General features: G+C 64.6%; 2 protein-coding genes across 3 annotated transcripts in view; both read right to left on the bottom strand.

Annotated features, from left to right (window-relative positions):
- Nucleotides 1–383: 383 nt before the first annotated feature.
- Nucleotides 384–10,495, bottom strand: GRK2 (G protein-coupled receptor kinase 2). 2 transcript variants are annotated; one of them, XR_012653215.1, is made up of 22 exons: nt 10,116–10,495; nt 8,407–8,483; nt 7,619–7,692; nt 7,192–7,293; nt 6,828–6,902; nt 6,262–6,323; nt 5,900–5,951; nt 5,435–5,526; nt 4,929–5,028; nt 4,717–4,795; nt 4,433–4,563; nt 3,890–3,984; nt 3,706–3,813; nt 3,560–3,626; nt 3,234–3,334; nt 3,029–3,095; nt 2,851–2,946; nt 2,598–2,760; nt 2,349–2,485; nt 1,984–2,097; nt 632–1,533; nt 384–567 (listed from the first exon to the last, which is right to left on the bottom strand). XR_012653215.1 is itself a non-coding variant. In XM_075048338.1 (21 exons), the coding sequence occupies exons 1-21, from the start codon at nt 10,226–10,228 to the stop codon at nt 1,372–1,374; spliced, it is 2,067 nt and encodes a 688-aa protein (XP_074904439.1). In that variant the 5' UTR covers nt 10,229–10,495; the 3' UTR covers nt 384–1,371. The 2 variants fall into 2 exon arrangements, 1 of the variants encoding a protein (XP_074904439.1); XM_075048338.1 differs by having other exon boundaries at nt 384–1,533.
- A 3,172-nt stretch (nt 10,496–13,667) lies between these two features.
- Nucleotides 13,668–16,142, bottom strand: part of KDM2A (lysine demethylase 2A) — a 52,145-nt gene continuing 49,670 nt past the window's right edge. The window contains exon 22 of the mRNA XM_075048337.1: nt 13,668–16,008. Within this exon, the coding sequence (XP_074904438.1) occupies nt 15,827–16,008 (182 nt within the window). The 3' untranslated portion in view covers nt 13,668–15,826. The remainder of the gene's footprint in view (nt 16,009–16,142) is intronic.

Genomic DNA, 16,142 nt, shown 5'->3' with positions numbered 1-16,142 from the left:
CCCCCGGGACGTGCCGCCCGCGCAGGGTGCGGGCAGGGGGGGGGGTGCTGCCTGCAGGCAGGGTGCGGGCAGGGGGGGGTGCTGCCTGTACGACCCTGCGGCAAGGGGACGGCCAAGGTCACCCGCGGGGAGAGCGTGGGAATTGGGGGGGGGACCCGACCCCCAGCACCCACCGCTGCCCCGGGACCCCCACCCTGAAGGGCACGGGGATAACACCCACCCGCACCCCTGTATGTCCCCGAAGTGCCAGCGTGCTTGTGGAAGGGGGGACACACATGCAGGCAGCCCCCGTACCCACATCACCAGAGGTGACAGGGGGACGGTGCCTCTAAGTGGGTACGGGGACATCTCTGCCACCCCCGTGATGAGGAAGAGCCGGATGGTGTTTTTCCAGATTTTTATTATAAAAACTTTTTTTTTTTGGTGTTTTTTTTTTTTCTTTTTTTGCATTCTCACATCTCTGCTCATTAAAATCTCATTCACCAACAGCCCCGGCCCTGCCCGGTGCCACCCTCTGCCCACCCCAGCCCCTGCAGCAGACCCACCGGAGACCAATATTTACAGATGCTGCCAGGGACTGGGGTGGGCAGAGGGTGGGGGGCCCAGGGGGACACCCTGCCCCTGCGCCCACCGGCCAGGGACTGGGGCCAGCATCACATGAGGCTGATTTGAGGGGTGTAGGGGGGTCCCACCTGGTCAGCCACCCTGTGCCCCCCAGCTGGGCACTGCCACCCCACAGCTTAGGGGGGGACGGAGGCAGGGGGTGCCCCACTTGCCCAGGGTGGGTGGCAGGAGGGGTAAGGGGCACAGCCAGGGGGTGGGGGGCACAGGGGACCCATGGCACAGTATTTACAGGGGATGCCCCTGGGCACGCACACTCACACACACACACACACCAAGGACTTGGCACCCACACGACGGGCACCGGGGCACGCCGGCTCGTAAGGAGGTGGGGGCAAAGGCTACGGGTGAGAGGAGCTGGCCGGTTCCCTGCCCGGCCGGAGCTGGGCACCCACCTGCCCCAATTTGGCACACACAGCGGTGGCAAAGCGGGCGGGCACGGAGAGGGGGCGCGGGGGCTGCCTTCATCTTAGCCGGAGAGTTCGTAGAGGATTTGGGGGGACGCCGGGGAGAGGTGCCGAGCTGCGCCACGCGCCCAGCGCCAGCTCCGCGCCGGAGGCTGGGCTGGACGGTCGACGCCGCAGCCGTGCCCCCCTCCGCACCCGGCGGGTGAGACCGGCACCGGGCGTCCTCCAACGCCCGGCCCGGGGACGACAAAAAGGAGCGGGGGCACGCAGGAACCCAACCCAATAAATTAGAGGCGGGGTGGGAAGGGGGGGAAAGAGGGCACGTGGACGCGTCGGCACGGGGTCAGAGCCCGTTGGCGGAGCGCTGGATGAACGGCACTTTGCTGAGCTCCACCACGGGCGAGCGGGGCTTGTTCTGCATGCGCGGCACCCGCTGCAGCAGCTGCTGGGCCTGGCGCTGGGCGTCCCGCAGCTCCTTCCGCCACTGCACCAGCTCGGGGTCACTCTGTGCAGGGCAGGGCATGGGTCAGGCTGGGGGTCCCCCGGGGTGCCAGGGCAGGGTACAGGGTGGTCGGGGGCTCCCCGGGGTGCCAGGGGTCTGGGGTTGCCCCACGCTTTCTGTATTTGCGCCCTGTGATGGCTTGGAGGGCTAAACGTGCAGGGCTAGTGGCCAGCAGCTGGCAGGAGGAGGCGGTTAGTGCCCAGCAGGGGATGGCTAGTGATGGCCTGGAGGTGGCTAGCACCCAGCAGAGGGGATGGCTAGCAGCTAACAGGAGGTGGCAAGCGCCCAGCAAGGTTTGGTTAGTGCCCAGCGGGAGCAACTGGCACCCAGGGAAGACGGCCAGCGAGCAGGAGGTGGCTAGCACCTGGCAGGGGTGGCTGGTGACCCCCGGGGGGAATGGCTAGCTCCCAGCCGAGGCGGCCAGCCCCAGCGGGCGTTCCAGGACACACTCACATCGCACTGCAGCACGAACTGCTTGCCGCCGCGGATGCGGAGCAGGATGCACTTGCGCTCCTTCACCTGCGTCTCCTCCACCGAGTCGATTTCCTCCATGGTGAGCAGGGACTGCTGGGGGGACAGGCTCAGCCCGGCCCCCACCCCCAGACCTCCGTGTCCTCACCAAAGTCCCCCCAAGCCCCCACCCCGTGCCCCCATACCCCTTGCAGTGCCATGGCTGCTTGTGCACATCCCTCATCCCACGTGCCCGCTGTGCCCGGCATACTCTGACGTCCGCCAGCGCCGAGGTGCGCCTGCTGAGCACCGTGCTCACCCCGCACTGCCTTGTGCCCCCCCCCAACCTCGCCCCGTGCCCGCCTTACCGGCGACTCGCCCTCCCCACGCCACTCGAGGCGGTTGGGGAAGAGGTAGAAGTAGCGGCGCTGCCACTGCGTCAGGAAGGGGTTGCCCAGCTTGGCCATGTACCCGTGCATGATGCAGTCCTTGCCCATGGCGTACTCTGTGCCCGCCGCGCCGGGGAGAGGCAAGGTCAGCCCAGGGCATGGCCACGGGGCCGGGCAGAGCTGGGGGGCTGTGAGGGGGGGACCTGGGGGACACCCGGCCCCACTCACCCTCCTCGTGGCCCAGCTGCTTGTTCTTGGCCTTCTTGCGAGCCTCCAGCTTGTCGGTGTCGGCGTTGACGGCTTCGAAGACTGTCTCCGTCACCTCCTGCTGCCACCGCTCGGAGATGGTGAGCGGGAAGTTGCGGTACAGCTCCTGGTCGCTCTCCAGCAGCTGGCGGGCAGGGAAGCAGGCAGGAATCGCCGGGTCAGGGGCTGCCTGCCACCCCTGCCCTCCCACCGCTCGGCCCCTCCGCCCCGGTACCTTGATGCCCTTCGTGTCCTCCTCATCGAACGAGCCGATGTCAAAGGCGTCAGCCGCATTCACCTCGCCACGGGGTGGGATCAGGGGCGGCGGGTACTGCAGGCGGAAAAGAGGTTTTACAGGGGTGGCTGCCCGTGCTCCTGTACCCCTTCCCGTGCCCTGGTGTCGTGCCCCTCACCTTCTGCAGGAAAACCATCTGCCAGTCCAGGCCCTTGAAGAAGGGCTCCTCCTTCACCTCCTGAGCCCTGGGGAGCGAGGTGGGGTGAGCGCTGCAGGCTCCCGGCTGCAGCCCCAGGGCCGGGGTGCTGTGCCAGCACAACCTCCTTCCCTGCCTGCTTCCTGCCCCAGCCCCGGGCACCGTCCCGGCACCCACCGGGACTCACCCGCGCCCCATGCAGCCCAGCCGCCGGTTGACATCTCGCTGCAGCAGCCCCTCGAGCAGGGAGCGCAGCTCGGGGGAGAAGGAGTCCGGCAGCTCGACGGCCTGCAGGAGAAGGCACGGTCGCTCACATTGTGAGCACACGAGCACCAAGGCACACGTGTGCATGGGGACAGGGATGCGCACAGATATGCACACGTGTGCACAGACACACACAGACCCGCATGTGTACAGACCCCACACACACCCCGTGTGCCCTCCCAGGACCTGTCCATGCCTGCCTCAGCCCTCCCTGGCACACGGAGCAAAAGCCAGGGTGCCCCAACTCACCATAGTGAGGGTCATACGGTCGATCTCGTGCTTGTCTTTGGTCTTGTGCTGCCGAAAGGGGCTGTGCCTGTGGCCACGAGGGGAGAGGGGAACTCAGCGGTGCCCACCCGTGCCCGCCTCGAGCCCACCCGTGCCCGCACACTCACCCCCGGAGCAGCTTGAAGAGCATGCAGCCCAGCGAGAACCAGTCAGCACTGCTGTCATATGCCACCCCTTTCTGCAGCACCTCCGGAGCCATGTACCCATGGGTGCCCCTGCAGGGGCACAGAGCAGGGTCAGAGACCGTGCCAGGCAGGCGGGCAGGGCAGGCAGGGGCGCGGGCACACTCACACACTGGCATGGGGCTTCTTTTTGGAGAAGTCGCAGGCCAGGCCCAGGTCTGAGATGCGGACGTGCCCAAACTCATCCAGGAGGATGTTTGCCGGCTGCCGAGACATCGTGTCACCCCTGAGCCCAAGCGCTGCTTGTGGGCACTGGGAGGGGGCAGTGAGGCTGGGGGTGCCCACATGGGTCAGGCTGGGGTGCTTGGTGGGATTTGGAGGGGGTCCACAGGACTGAGGTGCCTGTGGGACTGGGAAGCACCAGTGGAGTCTCTGAGTGCCTCCCTGAGGTCTCAGGATGCCCGCGAGGTCCCAAGGGTGCCCATGGAGTTTGGGGGGGTTTCCACAGGGTAGGAGTTCCCTCTGAGTTCAGGGAGCGCCCACAGGGTCTGAGGGCTCTTGCAGGGTCTGTGGGTGCCTGTGACATCTGTGGGTGCCCACAGGGTCCTGGCAGAGGATTCTACAGGGCCCAGGGATGCCAATGGGGCTTCTAGACACCTGCAGGGTCCGAGGGTGCCCAAGATGTCTGCGGGGTGCCTGTGGAGTTAGTCACCTTGAGGTCGCGGTACACCACGAAGCGGCTGTGCATGTGCTCCAGGCCCAGGATTATCTCAGCCGCGTAGAACCTCATCTCTGCCTCCGAGAAGACGCCGTGCTGGGACAGGTGATAATGCAGGTCTCCCCCTGTGACAACAGGGACCTGTTGTCACCCTGGCACTGCCCTCTGTGCCTCAGGGACGGTGCGGGCAAGGGGCTTTGAGTCAGTGGCTCAGGCCAGCTGCAGCCCTGGGGGGCTGGGGATCAGCCACAGGGTCCCTCGGGACCGGGGCCTCTCACCGTTCATGAGGTCGAGGATGAAGCTGAGCTTGTCGGGTGTGTGGAAGGCGTACGACATGCACACGATGAACGGGCAGTCCTAGCAGGAGAGACGGGGTCACACAGTGCCAGCGGTGTCCCGTGGACACCCTCCTTCATTGTCCCTCTCCCCTCGCCCGTGCCGCAGCCTGTAACCAGGGTGCCAGCCCTGCCTGGTGCCTGCCTCCCCTCACCCCGGTGCTGACGAGGGACAGCATGATGCGCTCGTTGAGGGCCAGGGTCTCGCCCTGCTTCATCTTGATGCGTTTCTTGTCCAAACACTTCATGGCATACCTGGGGGCAAAGAGTCCCTGAAGGGTCCTGCTGCTGCTCGTGGCCTCGGTGTCGCAGCCCGCCACTGCCCACGGCCACAGTGCCACGTCTCTCCAGTGCTACCGCCACATCACCACGGCCCTGCCCTGCCCACGGCCCCGGCAACTGCAGCCACGCCATCGCGTCCCTCCGCCGCTAGCACCTACGGCCACATCACCGCATCCAGCTACCACCCACGGCCGTGACGTCCTTGTATCCCCCCTGAGACCCGTAGCCATGGCAATACTTCCGCAACCCCCTAACATCTGTTGTCACGGCAACACCACTGCAGATGCCCTTGGGACCACCACCACAGCCCCAGTGCCCCCCCCCCCCCCCTTGCAGGCAGATCTCTCTGGACCCCCCGCGATGGAGTATCCCCTATTACATTTTGCCCGTATCTGCTTTCCGGCAGCCGTAGACCTCCCCGAAACCGCCGCGGCCGATGATTCGGTGAACGCTGAAGTCGTTCATGGTGAGCTGGATGGGGCGAGAAGGAGGTGGGGGTGAGCCTAGACGACACCTGGGTCCTGCAGCATCTGCCCTGCACCAAGAGCTACGCGTGTTCGTGATGGTGGGGGGTCCCACACCCTGCCTCGGTTTCCCTGGGTGAGGAACACAGAGGCTGCTCCACATGTCCCCTTGAGTGCGGGCAGGTGTGGGAGAGCCACCTGTGAGCGAGTGAAAGCCTGGGGGGTGTGCGAGGGTGCCTCTGTGGGATGCTCGTCCGAGGGTACCCATGCCAGCCCTAGTGAGCCCCTGGGCAGCGGCCTTGTCACCATGCCCACGTCCCCCTCCCTGGAAGTGCCCAGAGGTGCCCGGGTTGCCCCGAGGCGCAGGGGTCCCTGCTTACATGGATGTTCAGCTCCACGTTCTTCCACTGGCAGAACCGCGTGAACTTGTCGCTGCAATGAAGCACAGAGAGGGCAAGAGTGGAGCCCCTGGAGAAACCCCCACAAGACCCATCTCGGGGGCAGAAGGACCCCTTGGACTTGTCTGGAGAGAGGCAGCACCCCCCGTGACCCCCGTCTGGGAACAGAGAGACCCCGGGCCAGACCTGGGGATGAGAAGAGTCCCCTGAGTCCCTGGTCTGGGGACAGACACCCCTGGAGCTCCTACCTAAGAAGGGACCCCTGGCCCCTCTCTGGGCCGGGAGACCCTGGTCCCCAGTGGGATGGGACACCCTGATCCACGTGGGACTTTCCCCCATCTCACCTCTCAATGAATTTCTGGAAGATGCCCCCACGCAGGTTCTGGCAGATCTCCTCAATGTAGGGCTGGGGGAACACAAGGCTCAGCGCTGGGTCCCCAGTGCCACCCAGGTCACCCGTAGCCCTCAGGTCCCATCGTTATGTGTGGTCTCCTCCACCCCTGGGATTTCACATATCCCCACTGCCACCCTGCCACTGCCAGGCCCTTGGGGATGCTTCCACCACCCAGGGTCACCTGAGTCTCTGGGGACCCTAATGTCACCACCCCTGGGGACCCCGCTGTCACCCCAGGTCACCTTTACATCCACGCTCCCAGTCACCACCCTCTGAGGAGCCCCCAGTCTCCTAACTACCACCCCATGGGGACCACCAGCAATCTCCTCACTCCCAACCTGCTGGGGACCCCTGCACCATCCCTTGGGGTCCCCATACCTTCTGGGACCCACCAACACCTTTAGGGGCCCCTGTCACCACCAGCCCCCAGCACCCTCTCACCAGCACCCCGTAAGGATTAACCCTCCGAGTACCAGAGGTGGCAGGGACCCCCTCTCTGTCCCGGGTGATGCCCACCTGGAAGAGGTCTGGGGGCACCTGCTTCTTGCTCAGGCGGCTCTGGACATGCTCCGTGGCACTCTTGGAGAAGGGCTGTGAGGTAAGACAGGACTGTGTCACCCTGGGCAGAAGGGACGGGGGCACAGGGGCAAGGCAGGTCTGCACAAGTGGGGGAAACTCATGGAGGACCCCCCATCCATAGGGCTGGGTCTGTGGCTCCCAGAACAGAGTCAATGGTGCTTTTGGAGCTCCCTCTGAAGACACTGGGTACCAGGCCTCCTGGGCACACTGGGTACATCCCTCTCACCCGCTCTGGGGACCCCACCCCGGTACCTCACCCCACTGTAGTGCCAGCGCAGCGCCTGCACAGCATGGCACTCACGTGGGAGCAGGCCAGCAGCTCCTTCATGATGTAATGGTCAAAGATGTGGCGGCTCCGGGCAGCTCGCTCTTCCTCCGAGTCCAGCTTCTCATACTTCTTGATCTGGCAAAGGCACAGCTCCCGTGGCAGAGGGGCACACCGCCCCCAGGCCTGTGCTACCAGGGGAACAGCCCTCACCCAACACTGGGACCGGGTACGCCGGGAACCATGGCCCCAGCCCCTCTGGGTAGCACCTCCCACGGGCACCCAATGGTTATCACGTCCCCTGGGTAGCCAGGGCATCACCTCCCGGCCCCCTGGGCGCTGTCTCCCTTGGGTACTCCGCATGCTCTTGGTACCATGTCTGTGGGCCCTGTAGGTACCAAATCCTGTCCCCAACCCTCCTCATGAACATGGGGGTCCATCCAGATGGGTCCCCCCATCTCACCTCCTCATAAAACTCCATCAGGGGTTTGGCCTCCTCTGCCTGGTTAAAGGCGAAGTCCCGGAAGAGCAGGTACCCTGGCAGGGACAGAGCCATGGCGTGAGAGGTGCCTGCCTCAGAGCAGGAGTGTGTGCCCCATAGCCCAGGCCAAGGGGCACAGGGATGTCCCCTGGGCCTGTCTGTCCCCACAGCCACCCCCATGCCAGGCTTGGGGAAGGGGAAGTGCCAAGGTGGGGACCGGCCAGGGTTTGGCAGCGAGGCAAGGACACCGGCTGGCACGGGGAGGAGCAGTGCGGTGCTATAGGGCACTATGGGGCAGGGGTGCAGTGGGGTAGCGAGGAGGTTGGTGCGGTTGGGGAGCAACGGGGCAGGGGCACAGGCGGGCACTGCGGAGCAGGCTGCTGTGGGGCGGACGTGCCCGGAAACCGCCAGAGCCAGCAGGAGGAAGTGAGAGGCGCTTCCTGCCCCGGACGGTTAGCGCCATGCTGGGGGAAGTGATGGGGTGGGGGATGTGGGGTGGGGGACGTGGCGGCAGGGGGTTGTGTCACGCAGTTCCCAGGCACCTCGGCCCAGCCTGACCCCGCAACCCCCTTGCTTCCCCCGTGCCATGCCAGGGGCAAAGGGGAATGGCCACAGCCACTACCACTGTCACAGCTGCCACCAGTCCAGCCCCCCAGTCCACCCGCGCTTGCCCAGGCACACAACGAGCGTCCCTGTGTTTGTTGGCGCTCATCCACGTGCCCTCCCCTGCGCCCCCTGTGGTCCCCACGGCACCCGTGTCCCCGGCTCACCGATCTTCTGCGTGAAGATCTTGTCGAACGTCACCTCTCCCCGGTCCTCCAGGTACTTCTGCATGACGCTGCGGATGCTGGGGAGACAGCGGAGGGGCTCAGCGCCTCGCCTGCCCCATGCCCCCTGGCAGCCCTCTGCTCCTGACACCCCCCTGCCCCCCATGCCTGCCCTGTACCCACCATGCCCCTTCTCTCCTGCTCCTCCTGTGTCCCCATGCCACCTCAAGCCCCGCTGGCACACACACCCACCCATCTTGTGTGTCGCCTGCCCCCAAGTGTGACATGTTGCCGGGGCCCAGTAAGGGTCAGGCACGGGGCACCCCACGTGCCGGGGTCTAAGGGAGGTTGGGGAGGCGAGTACCCCAAAAAAGTCTCCCTGGTTCCTGGCAGCGAAGGCGCAGGAAGGCAGTGGGGTCTGGCATTGGGGGTTGGGACCAGGGCCACATGCCTGGGTCCCCTCCTGCTCCCTGGGGAAGAGCAGGGCAGTGCGTGCCCACACGTGCAGGGCTGTGCGTGTACCAGGAGTGTGGGGCCCAGGTGGTGTGTGCCGGGCTGCGCTGTGGGTGTCGCGTCAGGCTGCCACGCAGGATGCCTGTGCCCTGTGCCATCCACCGCCCGCACCCCGCGCACGGCGTGCTGCGCTGCCATGTGCCACGCCGTGTTCCGTGCGGCGTGTGTTGTGCCGCGTTGGCTGCTACACCGTGCTGCGTGGGTCCGGCGGTGGCGGCATGTGCGCTGGGCTGCGTGCGGGGCCGGCGCAGGCTGGGTGTGCAAAGGGAAGTTGTGAAGTGGGTTGCGTGGGCAGGAGGGGGCTGTGTGCACGAAAGCGACACAGGCGCGGGGGCGGCGTGCGCAGCGGGGAGCACCATAACTCTGCGTGTGCGTGTGTGTATACACAGGGCGGGCAGAGATCCTGCGTGTGCCGATGTACACTGTGCGTGCATGTGCAAAGGACACAGGTGCGCGCACACAGGCCCCCCCCACCTCGCAGCACTCTGCACGTGTGTACACGTGTGTGCGTGTACACACACAAGTGCATGGCTGCAGGAGGGCACGGGCGCAGATGTGGGTGCGCCTGGCCGGAGCGGCGCGTGCCAGGACGGAGCGTGGGCGTACGCAGGGGGCACGCACGGACTGCGTGTCGGGAAGAGCATCCGTCCGTGTCCGGGCAGGATGCGTGTGCACGCCCAGGCAGGTGCGTGCGGGCTGGGTGCCTGCGTACACAGACGCGCAGGGGTGTGCGCCGGGGATGTTTGTGCACGGGAGGCGTTTGCTCGTGCACCGGAGGTGCTCGTGCACGGGAGGTGGTTGCGCACCGGGGATGGTTGTGCACGGGAGGTGTTTGCTTGTGCACGGCAGGTGTTCGTGCACAGGAGATGGTCGTGCGCCGGGGACGTTTGTGCACACGCCAGCGTGCCTGCCTGAGTCAGCGGTGTGTGTGTGCGTGTGCCGTACCGGCGGGAGGGTGAGGGTGAGCGGGGGGGTTGTGGGGGTGTGTGTGTGCCCGGTGCAGCGGGGCCGGGGCCGCCGTGGCCCTGCCCGGCCGCCTCCGGGCAGCCGGCTCGGGGGCCAGGCCCGCGGTGCGCCGGGACAAGGGGAACCGGGCCAGGGCCGCCGGAGGAGGAGGAGGAGGAGGAGGAGAGGGACCGGGGGGGTGGCGGGTGGGGGGCTGCGGCCGGCCCGGCGGGCGGAGAGCGGCGGGGCCTCACCTGGGCTCGGGCAGGAGGATCCTCTTGCTGGCGCGGGCGGCGGGCGCGGCGCGGCTCTTCTCCATGGCCATCAGGTAGCTCACGTCCGCCAGCACCGCCTCCAGGTCCGCCATCTTGCGCCGCGCCGCCGGCCCCGCCGGCCCCACCGCCCACCGCCGCCGGACCGGACCCGGACGGACCCGGAACCGGAACCGGGACCCGGAACCGGAACCGGGACGCGGACCTTCCCCCTCCGCTCCGGGACGCGGACCCGGCCCGGGGGAAGCCCAGGCGCTGGCGGCGGCGGCGGGGACACACACACACCCCCCCACCCCCCCCTCAGCGGCGGGGGGCCATGGCGGGCGGGGACGGCCTGAGGGAGCGCGTGGCCCGTGCGCGTGGCCCCTGCGACAGGCGGCGCTGCCGCCCCGGGCCCGAGCGGGGAGGGGGGCGGGGCCAAGGGGGGAACCGCCCTTCCCGCCGCCCCGCCCACCCGGGCGTGGCCCGGGCGCCGGCGGGAGCGTGTGTGACACCGGGAGAGTGTGTGTGACACCGTGTGTGTGTGAGACATCGTGAGTGTGTCACCGTGTGTGTGTGTGTGACATCGTGTGTGTGTGTGACATCATGTGTGTGACATCGTGGGTGTGTGACATCGTGGGTGTGTGAGGCCGTGTGTGTGTGTGTGTGAGAGAAACACCGTGAGTGTGTCACCGTGTGTGTGTGTGTGATGCTGTGGGTGTGTGACATCGTGTGTGTGTGACGCTGTGGGTGTGTGAGACACTGTGTGTGTGACATCGCGTGTTTGTGTGACAGTGTGTGACACCGTGTGTTTGTCACCGTGTGTGTGTGTGTGACATCGTGAGTGTGTCACCGTGTGTGTGTGTGTGACACCGTGTGTGTGTGTGACATCATGTGTGTGACATCGTGGGTGTGTGACGCTGTGGGTGTGTGAGACACTGCGTGTGTGACATCGCGTGTTTGTGTGACAGTGTGTGACACCGTGTGTTTGTCACCGTGTGTGTGACACTGTGTGTGTGTGACATCGTGTGTGTGACATCATGGGTGTGTGACACTGTGTGTGTGTGATGCCGTGTGTGTGTGAGACACTGTGTGTGACACTGTGTGTGTGACATCATGTGTGTGTCTGACACCATGTGTGTGACACCGTGTGTGACATCATGTGTGTGTGACACTGTGTGACATCGTGTGTTTGTGACACTGCGTGTGTGACACCATGTGTGACACCGTGTCTGTGTGACACCACGTGTGTGACATCATATGTGTGTGTCTGACACTGTGTGCGTGTCACCGTGTGTGTGACCCTCTGTGTGTGTGTGACGCTGTGTGCGTGTGAAACCACGGTGTGACACTGTGTGACACCGTGGGTGTTTGACACCATGTGGGTGTGACACTGTGTGAGTGACACCATGTGTGACACCATGTGTCACACTGTGTGTGTGACACTGCGCGTGTAAGACACTGGCTGTGACCATGTATGACAGCGCGTGTGGCACTGTGCGGCACCACGCCTGTCCGTGTGGGTTGCACACGTGTGTGACCGTGCGTGTGCGATGCCGCATGACGCCACACGCGCACAGCCGCACCCGCGTCGCACCACGCGGCACGGACCCCGGGGATGTCACCCAACAACGGGGACCCCCCCTGCGGCTGGTGGTGGTGGGACGACACGGTTCGTGCCACCCACCGGGGCTGGCACCGGCGACACCGTCCTCCCCGCTGACCGGGGCGGGCAGGGACCGGCGGCACGGCGGCTGCCGGAGCCGGGCCGGGTGATGGAGGCGGCGACGGGAGGGTCCCTGTCCCCGGGACTGGGAGGGGACACCCGGAGGGGACAGGGCGATGGCAGGGGGACAGGCGGCGCGGGTTGGGGTGTCGAGATTTGCTCGGTCCACGGCGCCTCCGTACGCGGCGCAGCGCCGGGGTGGGCAGGCGGCGATGCTCCGGTGGACGGGGGTTGAGGAGCGGGGAGGACCGGTTGTGGCTTCAGCCACCCGTGGAGGAGGACGTTGACGGAGGACGTCGACGGAGGACGACGTTCGCCCACGGAAGAGCGAGCTCCGCGCCTCGCCATGCAAATGGCCCAGCCCGGGGCCTTGTTTTGGTGCTGTCGGTACAGCCCCAACCGCCGCGGTGACCGTGGACCGTGACGTCCCTGCAGAGGAGGCTGGGGGACGGTCAATGTCACCTCGGTGGCCCTACGGCCCAGAACCAGCTCTGGAAGAGCTGTGGGACCAGTACAGCCCTTTGGGGTGGCTGAGCGACCCTGCTCCGGCCCCAGCTCCGCTCCCAGCCGTTAAACCCAGCCTTGCCGGCGTGGGAGAGAAAAATCCCTGCGGAAAGCCATCCCGGCACATCGCTGCCAGGCTGACCCCGGCCTGGGCGCAGCCGGGGGAGGTGGGAAACACCTCTGGCTTGCCAAACCTGGGGAGATAAAGCCCGTCCCAAGCAGAGCCAGTCACGGATGCGGCCCCAGCACCGCGCAAGGCGCTGGCAGGTCCGGCCCTGGTTGCGGAGGAGCTGCCTGCACTTGCTGCCTGCGCTCCCTGCCTGCAGAATTGGGGCTGCCGGGGAGGGGGAAACGGCGCTAAACCAGGGGCTGCCGCGGAAAGGCTGCTCTCCGTCGGGGCGCGAGCAGGGGAACGGCAAAGGCCTCGCCTCCGGCAGCCCGGGAATCCGCTGGGAGAGAGCAGCTTTCCCAAGGGAAGCAGAGGACGGGGCAAAAAGCCCCGCGTGGCCCCAGGGGACCTGTGGTCCTGGCTCACTGGTGGGACAGGAGATGACGGGGACACGGGGACAGCTGCCATCGCCACCCGGGGCTCGGGCCCACGAGCTGGCACGGGTGACAGTGCCCCAGGGTTCCTCTCCCTTAGGGCTGGAGGTGGCGGGGGGCACGGGAGGTCCCCTGGAAGGGGGTCGGGGGCTCCCAGCCCCGGCCTCGTCCCCTCCGCTTCCCTCTCAGACAAACAACGGGCAGAGGCGAGACGCAGGGTTTTGTTTTTCTTTAAATTTTTTATTCCAAAAATCCACCCCCAAGAAACAAAATATTTCCCTTCAGAGGCTGGTATCTTCCCTCCCCCCACAACATCTCTCCCATCCCTGTGGTAATATGTTATGAGCAAAGATCCTCTCTAAAACCAGTATCGGAGAATGCTTAGAAAAAAAGAAAAAGGAAAACCAAACCAAACAAACAAAAAAAAAAAATCAAAAACAAAACAAAAAAAATTGCCAACTAGCTCCCCTCCCTCTGCCCCCAGACAAGAAACCCCCAACCCAAACCATACCGACTGAGAGAGCGTAAGACTTGGTTTGCTTTTACCCTTAATGCTTACATTTAATTTTAAAGCACAAACATCAGAGATGGACTCTAAATCGCCAACAAAAAAATATATATTTACAATATTTCTCCGGGGGGGGGAGGGGGAGAAGGGGGGGAATTGAAACAAAACAAAAACACAACCAAACCTTTAAACAATAGTGACTTTTCTTGCAGGAGTTGTCTTTAGGGAGCAGTCTGGGTTGCTTTTAAATCACTAAGTGATTTTATATATATAATTCTCTTTTTTTCTTCCTTGTGGATTTTCACCCCCTGCCCACGGATGAGGGCCGGGGTGGCTGGTTGGGTGACGAGGGTCGCACGCCCGAGTCTCTGCGGCCTGGGAGCGGGGAAGGGGGGGGACACACGACATACACCCACCGGGGAGGGCTCGCTGCCCCCCAGCTCGGCCGCTCACCCGCCTCCCGCCCGCCCCGAGGGAGGGTCCGCAGCCGCCCGGCGAGCATGGCGGAGGGAGCCCCGTGTGCCCACCCGGCTCCGGCTAAGCTCTACCCCAGCTTTTTTTTGTTGTTGTTTTTTTTCCTTTTTTTCTCCTTTTTTCTTTTTTTTTTCTTTTTTTTTTCTTTTCTTTCTTGTTGCAAAACTCAAAAATCAATCCAAAGGAAAAAGAAAAGCTTTGATTCTTCCGACGTCTTTCACAGGAGCCACCGACGAGAGAGACTAAGGCAGAAGGCCTCCACCGCCCGGCCGCGGCCAGGGGCCTGGCTCTCCCGCTCTTCCTCTCGCCCGGGGTGTTTTCTGCTCAAAGCCCTCCGGATTCACTGCGGCAAAACTGCCCCTTGTCCCGAGGCACTGCGGCAATCGCCCCCTCGCATCCCCCTCCGGCAGCTGGGGAAGCGGAGGACTCGCCACCAGCCCCCGTGCCCGGGGAAGAAGGGTCGGCGGACGTCTCTCCTCCCTTATTGCTTCTGAAGCAGCGGGGCGGCGCGGGCTGCTTTTCCGCAGGAGCCCCCCTGCCCCTCGGCCGTCCTCTCCGGGGCTGGGGACCGGTGACACGGGGTGGGCCGGTTTGTGCTATCTGTACGCGCTGCCAGGGCGGCCAGGCCGGGGAGAGCGGTGTCCTGACACTGGGGGAGAGATGGGGAGCGTCCGGTCACAGGCAGGACAGGGAGGGAAATAAAATAGTGACCCAAAAGAAGATTCCAACCTTTTTTTCCTTTTTTTTTTTTTTTTGTAGTTTGTTTTTTTTGTTGGTTTTTTTTTGTTTGTTTGTTTTTTTTTTTTTTTTTAAAGTGCAAAAAGCTCTCTGCTGCCCTAGAGAGAGGTTCTTTGGACCAACCATTCATTGCAAAGGAAAAACGGCAGCTAAAAGGGGGTGGGGGAAGGAGAGGACAATGCGGTGGGGCGTTCGTGCCAGTTCCGTCCCAGGCCACGGCGCCCTGGGCAGACAGAGCAGCCTTTGCCCCTCCGGCCGCGGCAGCCCTAGAGTGCTTCATGATGCTGGGCCACACGCAGGGAGCTGGGGAGGAAGAGGAGGCAGCTCCTATCCCCCCGTGCGCTCACTCACCCCTGGCTGATGCTTTCCGAGTCCTCCCTGAGCTCTGATGTACCTGTGGTTTCTCCCCTGCTCCCAGCCGGCACCCGGCCCCAGCCATCACCTCTGTGCGGGGCTGCGTCGGGACAGACGGTGCTCCGGGAAGACCCCGGAGTGGAAGCGTGTCGTCCCCCAGCCTCGCCTCCCCGGGCAGGGGGAGAGCAGGGCTGCAAAGCTCCTGCTCCTGGCCAGCATGCGCCGGCCCTGCAGCCGGAGAACCCGCAACGCCCTGGCTGCGGGGCTCCTGCCCTCGACACCGAAAGAGCTGCCCGGATGCGTGAGCGCGGTGGGAGAAGGAGGGGGTTCGATCACAGCCCCTGCAGCCAGACGAGGGAAACCGTAAAGGGGGCCGAGAGCGCAGGGCAAGTGACGAGCTGGTGGTGGCACAGAGGGGTACGTTTTGTTCCAGCTCTGCTCCTGCTTCCTTGGAGAGACCTTGACCCTCAAGCTTTGTGCTAACGGGGAAGTGACAAGTGTTTCAAGGCAAGGAGATGACGGGGAGGAGGGGAAAAGCTGGGGGAAGAGGGTGCCCCATTTCTCTGCACAGAGATCTCTATTACAACCTCCGCCTTGGGAGCGGCCAGCCTCCGGGCTGAGGCTCCCTGCCATTTGCCCATTCCTCCTCTGGTACTGGCCAGCCTGGCGGGACATCTTCATCGGCAGAAGTCCCGGGGGAGGAGGAGGAAGGACGGTGGAGCGAGGCCAGCAGCGGCCCTGCCTGCCGAGTCAGGTGGGAGGCAGTGGCAGGACACGGAGGGCAAGGTGGGGATGTGGAGGAGCGGCTCTCCGAGAGGGGTGGGATGGGCTCTTTTCCTTCTCCTCAGTCTGCCCCGGGGAGGGTCTCTAGCTGATTTTTTGGATCAGCTTCTCATCAGACAGGCAGTAGAGGCTGTTGATGGACAGGTCCGAGATGAAGTGCTCACAGGCTTTGCGGGTGATCTGTTTGCAACCTCGCAGGTCAATTAGAGTGACGTTGGAGATGCGGCGCAGGTACAGCAAGGCCTGGTCCGTCAGCTTATTGCAGCCTGCGGGGAGAAGAGAGGAAGAGTGAGCTGCAATGCCTCTGCAAAGCCAGAGCTGAGCTTCCACGTCAGGCTGGGAGGGCAGGCGGGGAGGAGAAAGCCGCTTTACGACGGCAAGTCCAGCCAGGCCACCCTCA

The sequence above is a fragment of the Buteo buteo genome, chromosome 16, assembly GCF_964188355.1.
Source record: "Buteo buteo chromosome 16, bButBut1.hap1.1, whole genome shotgun sequence".
Classification (NCBI taxonomy): Eukaryota; Metazoa; Chordata; class Aves; order Accipitriformes; family Accipitridae; genus Buteo; species Buteo buteo.
The sequence above is the reverse complement of the archived record's forward strand: the minus strand, read 5'-3'. Positions and strand labels throughout refer to the sequence as shown.

What these genes read in the sequence shown, in the direction of transcription:
- GRK2 (XM_075048338.1), bottom strand. Translation starts at nt 10,228, where the DNA reads ATGGCGGACCTGGAGGCGGTGCTGGCGGACGTGAGCTACCTGATGGCC. An exon ending in ACGTGGAGCTGAACATCCAT is followed by an intron (nt 5,527 to 5,899) that starts GTAAGCAGGGAC and finishes CGCCCCATCCAG; the next exon opens with CTCACCATGAACGACTTCAG. An exon ending in AAAGCAGATACGGGCAAAAT is followed by an intron (nt 5,029 to 5,434) that starts GTAATAGGGGAT and finishes CTTTGCCCCCAG; the next exon opens with GTATGCCATGAAGTGTTTGG.